Consider the following 14,864-nt stretch of genomic DNA (forward strand, 5'->3'; position numbering starts at 1 on the left):
AATTGTACGACTGTTCAATGCAACACCATGACACGCGTACATTAAAGACAAGCACAGTTCTATTTTTCTCATTTATTTTAATTATCTACGGCCTCGTGCTCACACCCGATTCTCCATCTGTCTTTGTTTTGATCATCTCTCCGGCCTATGGCAAACAGTTCGCTGTGTTTTATCACACAGGATTTGTGTGGCATTTATGTAGTAATAATAAAGTGAAGAATCCAGTGTAACCACAACAAAAAGAAAATATATTTAGTTTTAATATGGTTTAAAATATAGTATTAATCCAAAAGTGAACCAACCAATTGATACTAAATGCAAGCTAAAAAAGAAAAGATGATTCTTTTGTCTCTTTGAAAGCAAAGTTATCAATCAAATCGCGATTATAGAGACATTTGTCAGATCCACAACACTGAATCCCACCTGCCCAGGTAACACTGCCAGAGTGGTTTGTTCTGCGCAGCCAACTCAGAGTCCTTGGCTCCAAACATCTTAGCCAGCAGCTTCACCACCTGCAGCCTCTCATCATTATCATTACTCTGCAGAGACGAGCGGGGAAAGACAAAGAGATGGGGAGAGAAATGATGCACCAAAATCGGCTGAGTCGATTGGAACGAGGTGCCAAGTCATTTACATTAACTACACGGGAAACATTACCGTTTTCATAACAGACAATGGCAGTACTTTCTTTGGTATCAATCTTGTTTGCAAATCAGAAGCAAGACAAAGGGAGACGAGGAAGGAAGAGGAAAGGGGTGAGCATGAAAGAAAGACAAAAGTGCAATAGGGGGAGGAAAGAGGAAAGAAAGAGTGAGAGATAAAAAGATGAAACGAGCGTGAGTGAGAGAAAGGCAAAGGGGGAGCAAGCATCAGAAAGAGAGAGAGAGCGAGAGAGAAAGAGAGCGAGAGGGGTTCTGGTCTAAAGCAGAGAGATTTTATCACAGCTATTATTTTGAGGAGACAGCAGTGATCCTCACTCCCCATGAACAGTTAATGAGCGTTATCCATCAGCGGGATGCCTTTATGAGACACTGCAGAGGCAACATTATGCTGACTGCTTTATCTTTCTAATATGAATCAACAAACCTGCAGAGAAAGTGAAAATGTGCAGTTCTGTGTGTAATGGCTACAAGACTTAAGGCTTTTGCAGTTTGACTGTAGTTATAATATCAATACTTATTGAAGTATTGCTGCTTAATCTAAAACTACTGCTAACATCACAATGCAACTGCTTTAAAAATATTAAATTCTTGTAAACATCATAATATTATGCAAAACAACTACACAGACAAAGATAAAATAAATAGATAAATGTGGATTTTTTCCCCTATACCTTGAGCTTGAACTCCAGCTGTGGCAGCACTGAGAGCAGCAGGTGGCTGTCTATGTTGTAAAGCTCCAAGATGAGGTCAAAAACGTGCTCGGACAGATCGCTGACTGAGGTCTTTCCCAGCATCAGCACCTGGTTGAAAAACTGATGCAGACGACAGAGCAGGAGGAGTAACGATTACTGATGAAACTCCTACATGATCGCACGACTCAAACTCGGACTGCGTTAGCGGAGAGAGGAGTAAGTACGTGTGTGCAAGACCATAAATCATCTTACGTATCTGAGATCCATCACAGAACAGCTATTGAAGGTGGGAGGGATTCGGTATTTTAACCAAGGACGTGTAAACCACGTGGATTAGGAGGCATTAGAAGTTTGCCGTAATGTTCACCATATCTCTTAGCTTCATTAGCATAGATATGAAACTCCTACAGCACAGAAACATTTCAAGCATGGCAGGCTGTGCTTTAAGTAGAGTTAATATCACATTCTTCATATCACACTACACGCCACCGACTTCAGAGCCACAGTTACACCTCTGAATGTATCACTTTTGAGTGTTATGACTGTTAACAGCTTTAAATATGACTATGTCTCCTGTGTAAAATGAAGTAAAGGATTAAAACAGCACTATAAATAAGAGTGTCAAAGATTTCATCTTACATTGGTGATGTAGGGTTCAATAGCCTGGGCAGTCCTCTTCAGCAGAGCTTTGGCCAGGTCATATGCTTGTTTATTCAAATTCTGGATAACAACAACAAAAACAAATTGGTGAATAAAACAGCAAATCACAGCAATGTTCAGAGATGTGGCTGTGAAAGACGAGGGTGTAGTCCATCATCTCTTGTCTGAATGCCATTTGGATAGTTCGGGAGCAGATGTCCACTTATTCTTGTGGACCAGTGCTTAAGCTGCTTTACCTCTTCCCACCTGCAGGGGTCTCACTGAATTAGAGAGGATGGAAAATCATACTGGCCTCTGTCTAGTGAACATTTCAATTTATTTTTTAAGGTTTTCCTTTACTGAGCCGGTTCTACTTGGATCATCTCTTGTGGCGGTACTACGAGCGCGTTACTGAGACAGTTAAACGGATGCGCATCTGCACTTCACCCGACATACCTTGTGCGCTGGCACTAGATTGACCAACACGGTGTCCAGCAGCTCCTGCGATACGGTGTCTCCCTCACAGATGATGGAGCTCATCAGATCCACCATATGCATGTGCACTTTCTGGTTGTGCCCATTGCTAGGGAAACAATGCACAAAGATTAAGGACGGACTCTTTGTATAACTGATGTGACTTGTTTTTCTGACAGGACCTCTCATTTCAAAAAGTAACCTTCCTCTCAAACAAAACACTATGCGTCTTTGAAAATGCACCGCTCACACAAAGGGTGGGTAAACCTGCTCATAATGATCTGCACTACAGCAGGGCAGCAAAGCTTATTAGCTAAAGTTAAATCTGATTGACTGTCTTCCTTAAAAGTACCAAGCATTACCAGTCTCATTATGTGGCACTCTCTGGAAACACCACTTCCACACATACTAACACCATCTCACCAACACCTGCTGGATCACTGAGAATATTTTAAATGGAAAGCAGGCTTCTTTAGATTCTTTCAATGCAGTAAAAAGAAAATAAAAAGAATTAAGCACCGTGTTGGCACAACCTTGACACAGACAACCACAATCTTTCCAGTGGCAAAGAGCCAGATTCTGTACTGCAGAATTTAGCCCTGGAGGTTGTGTTCAGCACAGTAAAATTGAGAGGTGGGGGTTTAGAAGAAAAAAGAAGAGAGGCGAGAGGGCAATCACTTAGAAACAACTGTACCGCTACTGTGCATTTTTACGATGCAGCAGCAAAGACAATTTTCAGATGTTTGAATCACAGCAGCTTAGTGCTGTCAGGACTGCAGGAAGGCAAAAAAAAAAAAAAAATTAAGGAAGGAATTAGAAAAAATAAAAATCTGGGCACAGACTCACATGCAATACACCATGAAAACCGAGGTGGTTGGTTGTGACTTATAAATAGGGACTCACTTGATGACCTGGAAGAGAGTTCTGTAGAGCTGGGTGAAAATCTCGTTGCTGTCTTCAAGCTCAAAGCAAATGTTGTAGGATTTCACCCATGCGATGTTCTGGGGGGAAAAAAAGAAAAAGAGGCGACAAGATATATATGAAAATATTCATGCAGCACAGCTGTGTTTTCTTGTCAAGTGGTTAAAACACTTATAGGCTTCAAAGTTGATATGGTGACAAAATTCAGCTCTTATGAACGAGCAGCAGCTCAGTGAAGTGTGCATGCGTCTACCTGCTGAATGCTCCTTCCCCCTTTAATTCAATTGTATTTATCTAGCACCAAATCACAGCAGCGGTCTTCTCAAAATGCTTTAAATTGTATCACAGAGATAAAGCCCAACAATCAAAGAGCACCCTTTGAGCAAGCACTTGGCAGTGGGAAGGGGAAAAAAAATCCTGAGAGAACCAGGCTCAAGGAGGAGCAGCAATCTGCTGTAACTGGTTTACCTTCATTTCTGGTCTCCACCAACCTCTGAAGCCCTTTAACAGTTCAACGCTCCAATAAGTGTCTCCCATTAAGTTCACTTCCCATTTTCTGACTGGGTTGAGCTGGAGGTTGGTGCTAAGTGGGTGCTAGGGTTGGGTACTAAAATATTATGCAGGTTCCAAAACCTAATAGGCTGTACAAACAAAAAATATTGTGCCACTTATCATTAATCCATAAATATACACTGTATGGACAAAAGTACTGGGCCACCTGTATATAACATCTACAGGAGCTGCATAGATTAACAGACTGTAGGGTCCAATCCACCTGTCCTTATCATGTAGCTGGTAGAATCCTCCTCTATGGAAGGCTACTGCTACTGTCAATCCAACACATTTGCAGTTGTTGTCAAAACTCATATTGCTTTACAACATTTAATGGAAATGCATCTTGATGCAATACATGCAAAATTGTAGTTTAACATAAGCAGGCAAACACCAACAAGTACGAGAGACTTACAAATAAAGCAATCTTGAAACAATAAGTTGCAGCAAGTCTGACTGCTTTAGAAGTGCCTACTGTACCGGGTACAGTAATGCATGCAATCTTATGCTAATGGAACTTGCTAAACAAGAGGGAAAAAACCAACAAACAAAAAACCAACAGCTATAAATGCAATCATTTCCAGGTAACATTCAGTCTTGTTTTTTAAAATAAGCCTGAGGGTATTCAGCTGTGACACCGTGACCAGGCACCAGCCGCCTCTTAAGAGGACTGAAATTGGACACTAAAATAAAACTCGCACTCAGTCCCAACAGGTAAGGACAAATGACACCAGAGGAAACAGTATTTCAGGGCAGTGACCAAGTTTAATGATAAAGCATATCAATACTGGCCAGTGCAAGGGCTTCAGTGTATTAGGGCTGCATGGCTCTGGATCTGGCTTGCTCTGATACACACAGCAGAAAGCACTGAGATAGCACGACAGTGGAGAAAGCAAATGTTGAGAAAGAGTGAGAAATTGTTCTTCCAAAGCCAACAACTACTCTGTGTGCTGTTAGCACAATTAAAACCTTTGCAGTTGAAAAAGCAATTCAAGTTCTTCATTAAGCCACCCACTTAACATGCTTAAAAGTGACCTTTTCCACTACTCCCACTCTCCACTGATATGTTTTACATATCCACCGCATGCTTTGTAAGGATAACATATATTCTTTAAAGCTAGTTAGTATGAACTTGGCCTGCTTTGAAGTTAGTGTGAGCTGACTCTACTGCAGGAAGATTACTTCTTCATCAGAACTGCTTAATATAAGGCTGAGATGAGCTCACAGTGATCTTGACCATCAAATTTGAATCAGTTCATAAATTAGGCCTGTGCCATATCAAACCATCTGTTATAGTAAGGTAGAGATATTTGTAGTGATATAAAAATGTCAAATCATTGCCATGTGTTTATGTTTCCTAGTGCATTTTACAACACAATAAGCCCAGGCACGTCTGAAAGCGAGAGTTGTGTGTCAGCCTCTGATCCAGTACCTAAAAAGAAAGCTCAACAATGCACAATACTTTGTAAAATATGCAAGAATACTGTTCCCTCTGAAGGTGGAACATTGAAGTTGTTTCACTGCTTGAGGCTAAAACACACCGCCGAGTACCAGCAGTCTACAGAGGAGATACTAACAGCTGGTGACATGTGACCCAAAGGTAAACAGACAACTCCACTGAGCTTCACTGGAGCACTCACTAGCTGCGCTCCATATGACAGTAAGAGCAAACAGTGGATGAAAATTACTGATGCAGCTACATGGTGGCAAAGCAGGGCTTTAAGCATTTGGTTAAAAAGACTGAGCCAAGTCACAACATCTCAGGAAGACAATATTTTCCGATTTCATCACATGGCAGTATTTGTGCAGGTTGTTGAAGTGCTTCAAGGCTAAATTTCGAGCAAAAACATTACCCAGGTAAACGATATCTCTCACGACCATCATGTATTACACACTCCCACAACAGATCATTTGGACTTCACTGTTGCTGTATTAACAATAATCATAAAAAAAAGAAGAATAAAAATGGCAAGATTTCCCTCGTCTTCAAATGGCCCATTTATGCCACAGTTAGAACTGCAGCTTTAATTACAATCCTAATAATCATTACGTTGCATACAAAAGACAATGACTTGCAATTAAAAGCAGTTTGTCTCTTTCAATTTGTGGGGAAATTGCTTCTTGGCACAAACTCATAATTTAATGAAAAACGCACACACACACACCGCAATGAACCACACAAGCAGGAAGACCGAAAAACAAAACAAACCATTAACGAGGGAAAAATCAAATCAGAACGAGATTCTTCAAAGAGCTTCCAAAAATGCTAAAGGTTAATTTAGTTTAAATAAATAATTTTCTGAAGGCGCAGTACATTTTTTAATCCTTTAAACGGAGTTCAGATACGGTTAGCTACAGTCATTTATTATGCAACCAGGAGTGCACACATGCATTAGGCCTCAGTCGCACAAAGTTGGAAGGAAAAGGTGTACTCTCCGACCAAACAGAGAGTGGTTGCTAGGAGTTGCTGAGTGAAATCTATTGCAAAGAGGAAGCCATCCTTTCTCAGTGCACGGCTGACCTTTTACCTGCACAATGCAACGCATGCTGAATGCGGTGGCACTTTAACATGCCTTTCAGAGACATCAGAAATACTACTTTATTGTAAAAAAGCATCTCTGCTGCCATTTAGAGATAGCATCCACACACAGAGCAAAGCCTTCAGCAAAAGAAGTAACCAATATCCAAGTGGCTGTTCCTGACAGTTCTGTGATGCACAAGCCTCCATTGTAGCAACCAGGTGTACACCTCTTGGTATTTAATGTCACAACAAACAACTCCACACACTCCACTGTTGCAATTAAAGAGCCAGGACAGCACAACACAACACCACAAATTTTGTAAAAGCTCAAATTAAACTCCTCGCTGTATTTTGATCAAACTACTTGGGACCAAATTCAATTTACTGTGACCAAAGCCCCAGTGCTACACGTTAGCCACAAAAGCTCAGTCACGCACCTCCAGCAGGTAGAAGTATCTGTTGAACTGTGCGCTTTTAGTGTCCTCCAGGCCTTTCAGTTGTCTGGTGATGAACATGAAAATGTCCTAGACAAAACAAAAACACGCATACAGTGAATCCTTCATGTGAGCAGCTCTACTAAGCAAAATTCAGGCATGATCAAAAAATTACACTAAAGTAAATAGAAATACATTGAAAATGTTCAAACTGTTAATAAAAGGACACACATTGAATGAATTTCAAGTACACCTGTTGACTGAATATATCAATTTGTCCAATTAGCATTAAATTATTCCTCTAGAGAAGCAAAAGCAGAGTTGTCTAATTACAACAGTAACTCTAACAAGACAGAGTGAAGACATTTCGAGAAAATATGAATCACCCTACCTTTAGTTTGTCTGGGGAAGTGTAAGGGGCCTCTGGGGCATAAATCCTGAATATGTCTGCCAGACAGCAGGCCACCAACAGACGCACATCTTTATCTGGGTGTTTGAGAAAGAAGTCTGAGGCCAGGTGGAGGGCCAGGTTCAGGTAGAGCTCCTTCTCTTCCTCAGAGTCCTGGTCCATGTCCATGAAGGTCTTGACGACCATCTAGAAAAGAGATGGGGCATTTTAAATGGGGGAAGGCAAGTCCCCGAGGTTAATGGCCGAGCAAGGGGTAAAACAATCATCACTCCAAGACAATGAGGTTTAAAATGGGTTTATTCAGGTACACCAAGCAAAGTGAAACATTTTGTTTTAAAAAGATGATTATTCTTTCACTGATATATCAGCAATATTCCTCAATAGAAGACGACTCCTAAAACTACTACTGAAGCAGTAATGACCAATCTGACACTGACCTTGAGCCTTCGAACCATTTCCTCCTTGGAGATTTTGTCAGAGATCTCCTTGACCCCCGGGGGGTAGGTCACCTTCCCGTCTGTGGCTCGAGCTTTAGAGTGAGCCATCCTCTTTAGCTCTTCACTGCCTGCAGAGAGACACAAGAGCATTAATTACAAACACAAGAGCAGCAATACTATTTTGACAGAGAGCAAAGGAAGAGAGTCAAACCCCAGAACCTTGAAAACTTGCTGAATCTTGATTTTTTTTTTTTTTTTTTTTTTTTTTTGGGGGGGGGGGGCGCATGAAAAGGCACAATGTTAACTTCTTGAGACCCACAGGAAATCTTTTACTTTAAAGCTTCTAAAGCAGCCTGAAAGAGAGCAACCTCTGAAATATTCAGCGAGATATTCACAGCGCAGCAATAGCTTCCTACAAGCTGTGTCCAGGATGAAATTGCTGCATTCAGAGAGCAAGGCTGATTTTTTTTTTCCCTTCCTTGTGAGCTTCTGCTACCATTGTGCTCCACATTTCATTACCGCAGCCACAAGCATTTCACGGATTTACACCCAGTTTGCGTTTTAGGGCATTCACATGATACAAAATGTGCTTTGACGTCCAATTTAGCTGCTCTTAACCAGATAATACATGCGGCACCTTTCAAACACCTAAATGAACCATTCCCACTGTGGCTTCCCCCCCATTAATGACATTAAAAGCAACAGAAATGTGTGCACCCAGTAAGAAGAATTTACTCTTCACCTAAAGCCTGAATTGTCAGACAAACTAAAGCCCGGCTAAGGTTTATGACTATACCAAGAGCTTGAATGAGCTGAGGGGTGCACTATGAAATCATTTTGACATAGCTAGGCTTTCTTTGTGTTAGCTGGCTTAACAAAATCCCAGTCAGAGATAACAGGTATCACAGAAGCGGTTATCGGCTTTCTTTGTTAACCCGGGATTTCTGCTTCAGGCTCTGTGTGCTCTCAGACAAAAAGAGGCATAATTTAACTCTTCTTCTGCACAAAATGGATTAACTGAGTGCAGCCTACTTCAGTCAGAGACATTATCAGAGGAACATGTGATAGAGATCTACAAAAAAAATGTTACTGCAGAAGTTAACAGTGGCAAATATGGAAAAAGAGCAAAGCTGCAGAAAACGGTTAATCTTTTAAGCAGATATCTGTATTTCCCCCCCCCCCCCAACCCGGTGCACTCTGAGTGCTCTCAGGCTTTATAATTAAAGCATTTAAACATCAGTGCATTCAGTTCTGACATGGTACCACAGTCTAATAACAGAGAAGGTTGAAATCAAATTAGTTTTTAGTCAGATCAAAGTAAAATTAATTTTACAGATTTAAAAAGTTTTGGTGATTCAAATGAACCGATTCATTTTCTCATTTGTGGGCATTACAGCAGTTTAAAAACAGACTTGACAGCTCTTTAGGATCACAAGCCAACTAGAGCTGGGCGATATAAGATTTTTTCATATCACGATATATTTTTTTCATTTCAGGCGATAACGATATCTATCACGATATAAGCCAAATAACTATATTTGTAAGATTTAAATGTGCCGTTGCTCACAAGTAAAATGTGAAATAATCAGCAGCTTGTTTTTATTTAAATATTTATTTCCCATAATAAGTTCAACAGGGTAGATGTACTTAAGGAACACGAGACTTTTTCAGATAAATAAAGGCAAATATTGCAAACTACACAAAAGGCAGCCGCTAAAGCGTTTAAGTTCCAAAATAGAACAAACGAAACAGACTAAATTGTCAATTCCACTTAGAAACAAAATATTAATTCTAAAAATAAATCTTAGTTTGTTTTACAGAAGAACAGACAAAACTGACTAACTTTTGTCAATATCAAATAAACTGAGAACTAAAAGGAAATTTTCAATCTCTCCTTGTTGTATAGCTGAGCTTTTCAAACAGTTTTAACAGTTACTTTAGTCTGACAAAAGCCGAATGACGAATTAGCGCTTCCAGTCAGAGACCGAGGCTACGTCCACACGTACACGGGTATTTTTGAAAACGGAGATTTTCCGTTTTCGTTTTAAAAAATAATCCCGTCCACACATAAAGGCAGAAATGAAGGAAAACGCTGCTATCCACAGAAGGACTGGTAGCTCCCCTTACGATAAGGGTTCAGATCGCGCGAACAGGTGTGGGATTAGAGCTCTGGGTAGCTCCCCAACTGGGTCTAGACTGGGTCTAGAGAGTATTTTAAATTCAGGGAATTTAAAATAGAAAGTAGCTCGTCCACAGAAGGACTGGTAGCTCCCCTTACGATAAGGGTTCAGATCGCGCGAACAGGTGTGAAATGTGTGTGTTTAGTTAGTTAGTTTGTTTGCTTGTTTTAATCAATTTTAAATCATGCTTTTTATTTGTTTTTGTTTCTAATGTCTCTGTAAAGCACTTTGAATCACCTTGTTGTTGAATTGTGCTATACAAATAAATTTGCCTTGCCTTGCCTTATGAACATGCCAAAGCAGCAGGTGGAGCTAGATTCCTAACCGTGCAGAAATGTTGGCCAATCAGAAGTCTAGAAGCCACGGTGGGAAAAAGTAAACAAAGCTGGGGCATAGAAGCAGAACCGAGTCGTATGTGTGGACGGACAGTAACTGTGTGTATATGTAAGCATTTAAACACTGCAGAGAGTAGAATTAACAGTATTGTAGAAATTCATTTCACCGAAACAATAACGTGGCGCAGTGTGACGTCAAAAAATGCGCACACCTTTGTTATGACCCAGTGATTTGTTTGGTGGTATTTTCCCTTTTCTTTCTTTTTCCCTCTCCTAGAAGGTGGACACCTAGGCGTGGCTGCTAAGTATCCGGGTGGAGTCTTTACCTATCCTCGGATTGGATAATTGATGGACCACCTCCAGTACTTAACGTCCGGATGACAGACACCTGGCAGGGTTTTTGGGGAACCCCGTTGACTCGATCACGGAGTTGTGTGTGTGATTATTGTAGTGCAGGCTGGAGTATTCACGTGTACCTCTAGCCTTGCCATGTAAATAATTGTAAATAAGTTAACCAGTGGCGGTCACTTTTTTGTTCCTTTGTTGTATAACTTTCACTGTCGCAGCCTAGTAGGCGTGAGAAGCCGTTTTCTTTTGTTGAACAAGTTTTCTCCTGTTTTTCGTTAGATAGATAGGTAAGTGACTTGTCTTTTGTTTGGCTTCTTTTTATTTTGGTGTAGGGAAGATTAGGGATTGTTTTATAGGGAGTTTTGTTTATTGTTTTGGCATTGCTCACTGCTGAGGAAAATAAATGGCTGCTTAAATACTTAAAAACGGTGTCGTTGTTGGGGTTTTTGCGTGGGTGGGAAGTGAGTGGGGCAAACTATTTGTTACGTTTATTTACTTGCCGGGACCAGAACGTAACATATTGGGGGCTCGTCTCTTTTGTGTTCTTTTTTTGGCTTGTTTTCTTGGTTGGCGGTTTTTTTCTTGTGTGGGGGGGTGTGTGTGTTAGGATGGAGTTTAAGTTGGAGGACTTCACTCTGAGCCCGTCTGCGGAGAAGTTGGACAGGTGTAAAAAGGCTGACCTCTTGCTTGTTGCTGAATTCTTTGATGTGACTGTGCCGTTGACTGCGAAGAAGAAAGAGCTTAGGGAGCTCCTGTGTGTCCAGTTGACGGACAGGGGGTTGTTTGGTGAGCCGGGTCCTGCAGGGGGGGTTGAGCTGGGGGCTGTTGCTGGTGTTTCTGCCCCACTGAAAAATCTCCCTGTTCCGCCTAGCCCTTCTGTGGAGGAGCTGCAGTTAACGCTGCGCATTAAGGAGGTGGAGCTAAAGAAACAGCAGTTGGAGGTGGACGCTATGCACTTGAGGATCAGGGCTCTGGAGGTAGAGAGGGGAGCCTCTGTGTCTGCCAGCCCTCCTGTACCTCGGTTAGCCCCGCAGTCACCATCCCCGCAGGTACCCTCCCCGGAGTCATCATCCCCGCAGGTACCCTCCCCGGGGTCATCATCCCCGCAGTCGCCATCTCCGCAGCCACCGGCCCCGATGCCAGGTGGTGGCTTTGATGTGAGTAAACACATCAAAATGGTGCCGGCGTTTCGGGAAACTGAGGTGGATTCGTATTTCACAGTGTTTGAACGTATCGCAGGTGCGCTGCACTGGCCAAAGGATGTGTGGTCTCTTTTACTCCAATGTAGATTGGTGGGGAAAGCTCAAGAGGTATGCACCGCTCTTTCTCTGGAGGACAGTTTTGACTATGATATGGTGAAGGCTGCTGTCCTACGCGCTTACGAGCTTGTGCCAGAGGCTTACAGGCAGAGATTTAGGGATGGGAAAAAATCCGCCAACCAGACCTATGTGGAGTTTGCCAGAGAAAAGAAAACTCTGTTTGATAAGTGGTGTCATGCTACAGAAGTAAAAACCTTGGAAGACCTGCGTGAGTTGGTGACGTTAGAAGAGTTTAAAAATCAACTACCAGACACTGTGGTAACCTACTTAAACGAACAGAAGGTTACGACTCTCGCCGCTGCTGCTATACGGGCTGATGAGTTTGTGTTGACACATAAAGTGATGTTTTCGGCTCCTGCTCACAGTTTTTCGTCTTCCGGTGGCCCGCCCCGATGGTCTCCAAGGGGCACCCGCCGTGCCATCCCCTCATCCGTTGAGAACCGCGTGTGTTTTTTTTGCCATGAGCAGGGACACCTTATAGCGGTTTGCCCTGCTCTGAAAAGAAAAGAAATGACCAGGAAGGGTGCATCTCCTTCCCCAATAAACCTTCTACAGATAAACCCTCCTCCTTTGGGGGAGGTGATGGTACCCGAAAATGATAAGGTAGATGAGGAGTTTAAGCCATTTGTGTCACACGGTTTTGTTTCCTTGATAGGGGAAGATCGGCGGGCTCCTGTCAGTATTTTGCGAGACACTGGTGCGAAACAGTCGCTCATTCGTGAGGGGGTTTTACCGTTTTCAGCTCAATCCTATTGTGGGGCTGATGTGTTAGCCTGGGGAGTTAGGATGTGTGTAATACGGGTTCCTTTACATTTGGTGCAGCTTTCGTCTCAGTTTTTGTCTGGTGAGGTTAAGCTTGGGGTGCGACCCCAGTTACCGGTGGCAGGTATTGACATCATTTTGGGAAACGATCTAGCTGGCTGCACAGTTTTTCCGTCGCCAGAAGTAGTTGATATACCACTTACAGATAATAGTGGTTTCGCTTGTGCTACATCAAATGCTGTTCCTTTGTTTCCCGTGTGTGCTGTGACACGTGCGCAGGCACGCAAACAGGGTGACGTGGTGGGTCTTAGCGACTTTTTCTTAAGCGCTTCAGACACACTGAGCTTGCAACCCGCCTGTGAAGGTACCCCTGTCTCTGTATCACTTCAGCCGGATGAGGAGACTATGACTCTGTCAGTAGATAAAGACAAGCTTATAGAAATTCAAAAAATGATGAGAGCTTGTCATCTTGTTGGGCGTATGTGACCGAGCCTAAGAGTGGGAGATCTGCGTCCTACCTTATTGAGGATGGGGTGCTGATGCGCTACTGGACTCCCAGTTCTGGCTGCACCCATGAGGGAGTGCAGCAGATTGTTGTTCCGCAGTCGCTTCGTCCCCAGGTCCTAAGCTTGGCACATGACCACATTATGTCCGGTCATTTGGGAATCACAAAAACATATAACCGTGTCCTCCGTTATTTCTTTTGGCCTGGTCTCAAATCTGATGTGGTAAGATTCTGCCGCTCGTGTCACACGTGTCAGCTTGCCGGTAAACCAAATCAGGCGATTCCCGCTGCTCCGCTACAACCCATCCCGGTCGTTGGGGAACCTTTTGAACATGTCATTGTTGACTGTGTGGGTCCTCTTCCTAAAACACAGTCCGGAAATCAATACCTACTTACCATGATGTGTATTACCACTCGTTATCCGGAGGCCATTCCACTACGCTCATTAAAAACCCGTGGGATTGTGAAAGCATTAGTTAAGTTTTTTTCCACTTTCGGGTTGCCTAAACGCATCCAAACTGATCAGGGCACAAACTTTATGTCTAAAATCTTTGCCCAGGTCATGACAGAGCTCGGAGTCACTCATCACACTTCAAGCGCATACCACCCGGAGAGTCAGGGTGCATTAGAAAGGTTCCATCAAACCCTAAAAAACATGCTTCGCAAATTTTGCACGGAGTCTGGCCGTGAGTGGGATGAGGGGGTGCCACTACTGTTGTTTGCCGTCAGGGAGACATGTCAGGAGTCTTTGGGGTTCAGTCCAGCTGATTTGGTTTTTGGCCACACGGTGCGCGGTCCGTTACGTCTCCTGAAAGAGAAATTTCTCTCAGATAGTCATCGGCCGAAAGAAAATATTTTGGACTATGTTAGTTTGTTTAAGGAGAGGCTACATAATGCCTGTGCTTTGGCTCGTGACATGCTGGCAAAGGCTCAGGTTAGAATGAAAACACATTTTGATAAGAAGTCTGTAGTACGGATGTTCCAGTCAGGTGACCGTGTGTTGGCTTTCTTGCCGGTTGTTGTTTTTCCCTGCAAGCAAAGTTTTCCGGTCCGTATGTCATTGAGTGCAAACTAAGTGAGACGGACTATGTGGTGTTAACCCCTGATCGTAAGAGGAAAAGTCGCGTCTGTCACATCAACATGCTAAAGGAATACATTGATCGTGACCGCTCTAGTTTGGCACCTGTTGTGTCACCTATTGTGTCGGTATCCGTTTCTCCACCCTTGTATAGTCCCGGCGATGACGGGTTGGATGACAGGCACACCTCTGTTTCGGGTGCGCGTCTTGGGAACTCTGAAATCTTGGCTGACTTGGATGCCTATTTGGCGCCCCTGTCTGATCCCGCTAAGTCTGATGTCCGTGAGCTCATTACAAACTACTCTGCTCTTTTCGGTGACATCCCCACTCAAACGCATGTATTAAGTCATGATATTGATGTGGGTGACCATAAGCCCATAAAGCAGCATGCATACCGGGTAAATCCCACTAAGCGGGCCATTATGCAGCAAGAAGTCCAGTATCTTCTTGACCACGGTTTTGCTTTCCCCAGTAATAGCTCTTGGAGCTCACCATCACTTCTCGTTCCAAAATCCGATCAAACTCCCCGTTTCTGTAATGATTTCCGAAAAGTAAATGCTGTTACGAAACCCGATTCGTTTCCTCTCCCACGTATG

General features: G+C 42.9%; 2 protein-coding genes across 2 annotated transcripts in view; one reads left to right on the forward strand and one right to left on the reverse strand.

The window, feature by feature from the left end:
• pds5b (PDS5 cohesin associated factor B) overlaps window positions 1-14,864 on the reverse strand; it is a 41,389-nt gene that overhangs the window by 16,112 nt on the left and 10,413 nt on the right. Inside the window, exons 2-9 of the mRNA XM_080866712.1 lie at window positions 7,742-7,869; window positions 7,287-7,490; window positions 6,899-6,985; window positions 3,371-3,468; window positions 2,450-2,576; window positions 1,994-2,074; window positions 1,334-1,474; window positions 424-539 (exon numbers count right to left, since the gene is read on the reverse strand). Coding sequence (XP_080722838.1) covers window positions 424-539; window positions 1,334-1,474; window positions 1,994-2,074; window positions 2,450-2,576; window positions 3,371-3,468; window positions 6,899-6,985; window positions 7,287-7,490; window positions 7,742-7,849 — 962 coding nt within the window. The 5' untranslated portion in view covers window positions 7,850-7,869. The remainder of the gene's footprint in view (window positions 1-423; window positions 540-1,333; window positions 1,475-1,993; window positions 2,075-2,449; window positions 2,577-3,370; window positions 3,469-6,898; window positions 6,986-7,286; window positions 7,491-7,741; window positions 7,870-14,864) is intronic.
• On the forward strand, window positions 10,474-12,695 carry LOC308387012 (uncharacterized protein; the record flags this gene model as incomplete). Its single annotated transcript, XM_080866884.1, has 3 exons — window positions 10,474-11,683; window positions 11,714-12,526; window positions 12,579-12,695. Exons 1-3 carry the CDS (start codon window positions 11,213-11,215, stop codon window positions 12,693-12,695), a joined length of 1,401 nt encoding a protein of 466 aa, XP_080723010.1. The 5' UTR covers window positions 10,474-11,212.

This window comes from Rhamphochromis sp. 'chilingali' (genome assembly GCF_963969265.1).
Source record: "Rhamphochromis sp. 'chilingali' genome assembly, chromosome: 19".
Taxonomy (NCBI): domain Eukaryota; kingdom Metazoa; phylum Chordata; class Actinopteri; order Cichliformes; family Cichlidae; genus Rhamphochromis; species Rhamphochromis sp. 'chilingali'.